This window comes from Eurypyga helias, unplaced genomic scaffold (genome assembly GCF_000690775.1).
Source record: "Eurypyga helias isolate BGI_N326 unplaced genomic scaffold, ASM69077v1 scaffold11145, whole genome shotgun sequence".
NCBI lineage: Eukaryota > Metazoa > Chordata > Aves > Eurypygiformes > Eurypygidae > Eurypyga > Eurypyga helias.
In genome coordinates, this window is record NW_010249692.1 from 145,929 (window position 1) to 153,428 (window position 7,500).

Below are 7,500 nucleotides of genomic sequence, written 5' to 3' on the forward strand. Positions count from 1 at the left end.
TGCTCAGTCTGAGTTTATTCAAATACAGCTCTGTCACTGTCCTTTACAAGAACTATGCCTAATAAGGACTGCAACATTTGGTCCTGTGTGAATTTCTGTACTTACTACCTTCTTTTAAAAGGCCCCTACACATAATTACAGATTTCCTACCAGCTGTGTATGTGTTGACAGAGCAGTGCCCGCATTAACAAAGGAAACTCAAATCACAAAGGAAGATTAAACATAATGTTTAAGTGTTGTACATGTCAGATTTTGCACAGGCTTGCATTTCTATCCTTTTAAAATGTTCTGTCTTGCAAACAAGAATCAAACAACAGACTTTTCAGTTTAGGCAATTACAGTGAAGGCTTTCTGTGTTTGCCTTTCTAAAAAATCTGTGGGAATAAATTGCAGGATTACAAGCCTTTTCAAAGGGAACTGCTCTTACCTCCTCTCTCCACTTGGGTTTGCAGGTGGTTACTCCTCACGCTGTATCTTCCTTCCTATTTTACCTTCACCAAATTCCACTTTGCTGCATTCCCTGTGTACCCATCCCCTTGCCTCTTCTCTTTGATACACAACTCAAGTGTCTTGGTAGCATTTGTCCCGGGCTTTACAGGAAATGAAGTTCCTATTCCCTCCCTTCCTTGTTTGCACTGCACACAGGACTGAATATCATCCACTCATAGGAGTACACCTACACTGGCTTAAGGAGCATCTGGAAATCAGGCTCACCTGCCTATTCCTGCTACGACCTTGAGCACACACTACCACATTGTGTAAAAGAAACGTTTTCCTCTTTTTTTTTTTTGATTTGCACTTTTGACAGCTAGATGTGAATTGATTCACAAACCCCACATTCTCCTCTCCTCAACCCTCCATGAAAACTGAATCAAAGAGGTGATTCCAGACCGATTGTTTCAAAATGTATTAAGTTCAGCGGTAACTCTCATCTTTTCCTACTGGTTTAGAAGTGACTAGCGTCCCTCTTCTCGTGCTCACACATGGCACATACTTGTACACTGGCAGTGCCAGGGATTATCCCCTTGATGCTTTTGTTAGCAGTAGCAACATTATGAGCCACTATGTTTCTGCAGGTTGACTATGTTCGCTGTGACTCAGCTGACTATCTTAGAACTTCTCAAATTGTTACGGATTGCAGAATTTCTTCAATTTCCAGCGTTTTGGGCTGGGCTGCCCCTGTTTGGAGTTAAAAAATTCGTATCAAGCATCTGTTCTGGTAATGCCTGGATCCAGATCTGGGCCTGGATCTGAATTCACCAATCATCTGGAAACCATTTCTTCAATGAAAATACTGGAGTGCACATAGTTCAAAATCTGTCCAATGTTCTTGGATGGCAGAACGCACCGTGGCTGTGGCACAGGTTTGTTCCTTACAACATGTCACTTCCAGTGGCACAGATCAAGTTTCTGCTCATGCCTAAAGGGAGAACCAGACCTGCCTTTCTTTACTAGCTATGCTAATAATACATATTAGACAGCCTTCTTTTATGACCTCAAAAAACTTAAAATTCAGATTGATCAGAGATGCTTCATTAAGTCACTCAACTCCAATGTCTTCATCACTAGTCGCTTAAACTGAGGCTTACTTTAAGATTAGATGAGAAATGTTAACGGTCACCTGGACGAAGCAGTGAAGTTCTAATCTCATAGACTTTGTGAAACATTACACCCTCCTGCATTACATACCCCCACACTCCTAACAGCTATTGTTATTATTCTATTTGAATAAAGAATTGGGTCCACTTCTTTTTGGATATTCCTAAAGAAGTCAATGGAAGTTCCGGCATAGTCATAACTGGTGGGAAAACTGCCGTCTTCAAAAGAGTTAACCAAGGATCTGCTACAGCTTTCATCTTTGCAAAAAGCAACAGAACAATAAATAAATTTCGGGAGCTAACTCATGAAGAAAACTGATTTATAATTTCTTGGGCTTCTCAGTTAATATATACTGCAAAAAATTCAGTTCCAGAAAAGATGCTTCCTATCTTAAATTGCTAATAATATTTCTCATTTGTGAAGGACTTAAGGGATAAAATTATTTTTGCAGTCAGCAAGTTCCTAAAACTCCTTTGTATTGGTGTTCAGAAACAATTAGCACTCTGTAAAGGAGGAAGAGTAATTATTTGACTTTTTAACAAATGCCCAGTGAATCATTGCCAGAGACCTTCGGTTTGGGGGCCTGTTAATTTCCAACTCTGTTTAATCCTCCAGGCTAAGCTGAAAACATAGCTTCCACACTTTCCGTTTTTTTCTTCCTTTTGCAATAAATATTATTGTGGATATAGGGGTCTCACAAGTAAAATAGAAAACCCAAATGAGCTGTTATTTTAATTGTTTGTATTTTGAATGTGTAAAACTACTAACTCTACTAAAATCCTACAGGCCATCTTCTCAAAAAGAGGGACCTGAATCTTAATTAATTAATACCTTCAGGAAATCCTAGTATAGGTATCAACAACTATATTTACCAGTCAAGTCACCAAATTAACCCAGTTGGTGCCTGTAGGTTTGCAACAACTTTTTGTTAGTACAACCCACTTTCAGAACAAGTATTTAGAATGCTTATTAGCATCTGATTGATGTAGGAAAAATCCTATTTTAACTGGCGCTAAAGTATGTAAGCTCTTTTCCTGCAAAGCACAGTGCTCTGTCCAGTGCTAAAGTTATGCTTTCATCTGGTTATCTTTCAAGGCAACCTGGGTGGTCAAAAAGCACTTGACATCTTGATGCACTTCAGCAGTTTTACATATACACAAACTTTGTAGAAAAATAAATTTGTCATTCGTCACCACATATGTTGATCTGAGGAGTAAGGTTCCTGTGGCTGTAGCTCCTGTGCTGCTCGGCCCTTTCTCGTTCTCTCTCCCTCCCTCGGCCTCCTCCTTCTTTCTCTCTTTTCGCTCTTTTCGCTTTTTCCAATTAAACAAATTGTTTCCTCAGAAACACAGAATTTCACAAAACAGCTATGAACAACTTGCTCCGCAGAATATGCTAATCATCTGCACTAGCTACAGACTGATGTGAAAAAAAAGTCTTTGTGCTGACTTCTTATATGGACCAAACATTTAGAATATCTAATCTGTTATCGCTGTTCAGCAGCAGGCAGTCTTGGCAACTGTGATCTATTCTGCTTCGCTTTGGGGAATGTGATAAAGAGCAAGAAACAGCTGGTTTAAGAAAGCCTTAGAAACATCTCTTAGTTTATAAAGACAATAATAATATTTTCATATTTGAATGGGTTGAGGTACATGTTAAACCACAGTAAAGGGAAAAAGTAAGTCAATTCAAAATGTTTTCTCAAGTCAATAAAAGAACGCTGGGACTATTCTGCTTCGCTTTGGGGAATGTGATAAAGAGCAAGAAACAGCTGGTTTAAGAAAGCCTTAGAAACATCTCTTAGTTTATAAAGACAATAATAATATTTTCATATTTGAATGGGTTGAGGTACATGTTAAACCACAGTAAAGGGAAAAAGTAAGTCAATTCAAAATGTTTTCTCAAGTCAATAAAAGAACGCTGGGAAAAATCTCTGCACTCGTGATTTCAGAGAAAACACATACACACTGTACACATGCAATTAAAAACCCCTCCTCCAAATCTCATCCACTTGAACTATCCCCTTTACTCAAATATGTTAATATTATATTACAAAGCTGCGTTCATATGTCAAAATGACTACTCACAAATTCGTTTTTCATATCAACTCTTTTTTCTGTGTTGCTAGTAAAAAACAAATTCGTAACCAGTTTAATTATTTTCTCCTGTGTGGCATTATTTATAAGTAAGTAGTGTTTGGACAGGGAAAAAAGCATAGTTTGAAAATGACAGTCTCAAACATATAAATAATTTACTATTGAGAATACCAAAGTTGTTATTTAATATAATAGTGTATTAAGGCAGTATTTCTAAAAGAACTGTCTTCTGTGGTTATTTTGTTGATACAGTTACAAGTGATTGCACAAATTTGGTGACTGCCTTAGACAACACAGGTCAAATTCTGGTTTTGGTTACGTCCAGATAACTCTACTGACTACAGTGAGGAAGTGTTAGGTTAGTTAAGAATTTGGTTGTCAACAGCATGTTGGAAGTGATTCAGAGATCACAGAAGTCTATCAAATAGCTCCCTTTGGTTTCAATGGGCTTTAAACCCTGTGGAAAAACCATCAGTTTCTAGGGTAACAAAAGCAGAAGAAAACACTTTACTCATCAGTCTACAGCAAACAGCCAGCATCCTTTATTTATTGCATTTTAAAGCTGTCTATCATTTAGAATAGCCTTTTGGATGGCCAACTGCTTCTTTACATGATTTAAATGAACGCACCAATATTTCAGCAAAGGTTATATTTTCAGGTGCCTTTGACAACACACAGTCCTGTGTTTCATGGAGAGTTTGATGGGAGGGTGGCAAGAAAGCACTCAAAATATTTAGCTTACTACATAAGATCTGCTGCGAAGACCCTGAGATATTCTGTCTTTGCTTGGGCAATATCCCCTGGATATCAATGGGGATTTTACCTAGTGAAGAGCTGGATCTATAACTGCTCAGGAAATATCAACATTTCAAAACAGACATCCTTCACCCCCCGTATTTTGTTATAGATTTTACCTGGTATGTGACCTCTGCAAGTATAATAGAATTCTTTACAATAGTCTTTGCACAGGTAGGGAAGAGTTAGTTCTCTTTCAGGTGTTTCCCCTTTCTCAGGTGAGTGGAAAAGGTTCTGAGCATGAGGTGAGCAGTGTGCACATTTGATTTCCTCCAGTAGCTTCGCACATTCTGTGTTGTTGGTAACAGAAAGTATCTGCAAGCCACAAACAGAGAGAGACAAATAAACATATGACCTGTTTCCCCGTCTGACACAAAATAGACCGCATGATCTAATGGAATAAATAATGCTAGCGGAACCGATACGGTTAGTATAAATGCATCATGTTTCATGTCACCATTCCGGAAGTCCGAAATTCATTAATAAGAAATGTGCAGTATGTCGTTAGCACAGTGAAATTTTAAGCGCTTGCTTCCCTTTCTCAGATAATAATAATAGTACTCATTTTGTGGATGCATGCCCTCAAGCTCTTAATCACAGAGGCAATCTCTGAACTAGAGGGATCAGTTATATAAGGAGGAGCTGCAGCAGCAGGCCTTCTACCCACACCTCTTATGAGAAATACTTGAAGAACGAACTTGTAAGGTGACCCATTCAAGTATTTAGAGACAAAAAATTAAAACTCTACCATCAAAACACATCAGAAAAACCATATCCAGGTATCTGTTGAATAGGTATATGGAATGATACTGCAGTGTGGCTACTGAAATGACTGCTGTGGAATCTCAGCAGGTGCCCTGGACTTCTCATGCTTTAAATGCTGCTCTGCTGCTTGCTCTCTCTATTGCCAACTACTGGGAGGTGGGAAAAGCTGTCCTCTGTGCAGACCTTTCTTTTTATAAGTGAAAAAGTAGAATTTGTTCGTAACTTCTTGTCTCAATACTGAAGCTGTAACTTCGTCATAAAAAAGAGCATGTTATGCATAGTACTTAAAGAAGCACAAAACCACGAGTGATGATGTGTTTAAGTAAACACAGGAGTCTAAGGAGCGTAATGTCATCAAATCGTGAAAAATAATGGAAAACAGCATAGTCATCTTTATTAGTCTTTGAATGCAGTGCACTTTGTTAATCTATCGTTAACCACATGGACTGTTTTTTTGATCGTTCATCCCAATGGTGGGTAGTGGGAAATGTGTTCTCAGTTGAGAACACTGTGCTGACTCTGACCCAGTCCAAAAACAAAGCTCAGGTTCTTTCTGCTATTTGTTTAATGCAGTTATAAACAAAGACTGTAAGACACATATTGAGAAACATTAATGCGGTAAATATTTGTATTCTGTAAAACTTGTAAATATTTGTAAATAGTGCATTTAAAAATAGCAACACATTTTTGCTGTAGTTCGTATCTCTGGGTTTTGTGGAAGGATTTTCCAAGGTCATTCACGTGCAACATAGCACTGAAGGGCACTAAGCTACTTTTGATAAAATAAGTTATTCAGTGCATAAAGACTCATGATAGGTTTGAGGATGCTGTCTCATAGGCCAGCTGTCTTCTAAAATGCAGTACTTTGATAACAGAGTTCTGAAGTCAACATTTTATTTACGGATTGTAATTACATAAACCTCAAACACTTGAGAGGAATGCACTCTCCATTTTTTAAAACAGATGCATCTTCAAAATATTACACAATACATGGCCTGTACAGGTACACAAAATCCTATTTAACGGAACCTTAATTTAGAAGACAAACTTCCCAGGAAAGTTTAGTCTTACTACACATACATTGCCAAAAGGCCATCTGAAATGTGTACTAAAGTTAGTGGCCTAGGTTGGACCACTGAGTAGAAGAACACCATTTGGCTTCTGCCCTTACTTTGGAAGAGCTGCCATTGGCTTCAGAAAGAATTCCTCCAGATTTGCCAGGATTGTTAAATGAATTAAATGTTCTCTTCTTTAGACTATCTGTTCTCAGACTATCCTCAGTTTCATAGCACCTGCAATTAAGTGAAGTGACTAATACCTGCCGTGTATGGTTTATTATCTTTCCTAGGACCCTTCTTGGGAATATGATTGTCTCACATCTTCTTTTGGAAAGGGTTTGTAATTTTTTAAACCTTGAAGACAGTAATCAATTAATCGCAGGTTGCACGTATGGCAGAAGGTTTGCATTGGCCCTGAATTCTTTGGGGAATTCTTTCCACAGCCGCAGCCTCTTCTCTCCTGAAAAAGTTTAGATTCTTTTTCCTAGATTGCTCGTTTGGCCGTAGCAGCAGAACTGTTAACCTTAGCCTTCTTTCTTGAGTCTCAGATGTTGATCTAGATATGGTAGATCTGGGGGAAAATGTCTGGGAGGACAAGAACTAAATATAGCGCTAACTACAGTAAACTATAACCAAAGTACATACCAACTAAAACTTTGAACTTGATTTAATACTGGCTGGGATTGCAATCCAGGTAGTAGTGAACAGACTTTATATGCTCGCAGTAATCCCACATTAGCTGGACTTCCTTAAGGGATGATGGCACCCTGACCTTGGTACTTTGCGTTGCTGTGGTTCTGATGGGAAGTTGCCTGTATAATGCAGTTGAGCCACTGTCTGCCAAATAGAGCGAAGTCTGAAGCCAACGGGGGGTGATCAAAAGCACTATCCCTAAATGCTACTTTTTAAGAACATTATATCACCAAGAAACTGGGAGCTGTCTTAAAGTAAGGATGAAATGACCTGTTTTGCTGTTTCCACCAAAGGAAACTGGACGATGGCTACAGACTCTTCCAAGTACTTGCCTACGTTCAGTAATAGCACCTGCTTTGCGAAAGTCTCGGATGTTTTCATCAGGGAGTTGATCTCGGGAAGTAGGCTTTCTTGTGGTAGCAGTATGATGGTGTGTTTAGAAGTACAAGTAAACACGAGGTACTGCTAGGTAAATATTCAGTGTGTTTATTGAA

General features: G+C 38.6%; 1 protein-coding gene across 1 annotated transcript in view; it reads right to left on the reverse strand.

Moving 5' to 3' along the window:
- The window catches only part of HHIP (hedgehog interacting protein), a 68,998-nt gene that overhangs the window by 57,801 nt on the left and 3,697 nt on the right, over positions 1–7,500 (reverse strand). Inside the window, exons 3-4 of the mRNA XM_010151462.1 lie at positions 6,427–6,547; positions 4,610–4,805 (exon numbers count right to left, since the gene is read on the reverse strand). Of these exons, the coding sequence (XP_010149764.1) occupies positions 4,610–4,805; positions 6,427–6,547 (317 nt within the window). The remainder of the gene's footprint in view (positions 1–4,609; positions 4,806–6,426; positions 6,548–7,500) is intronic.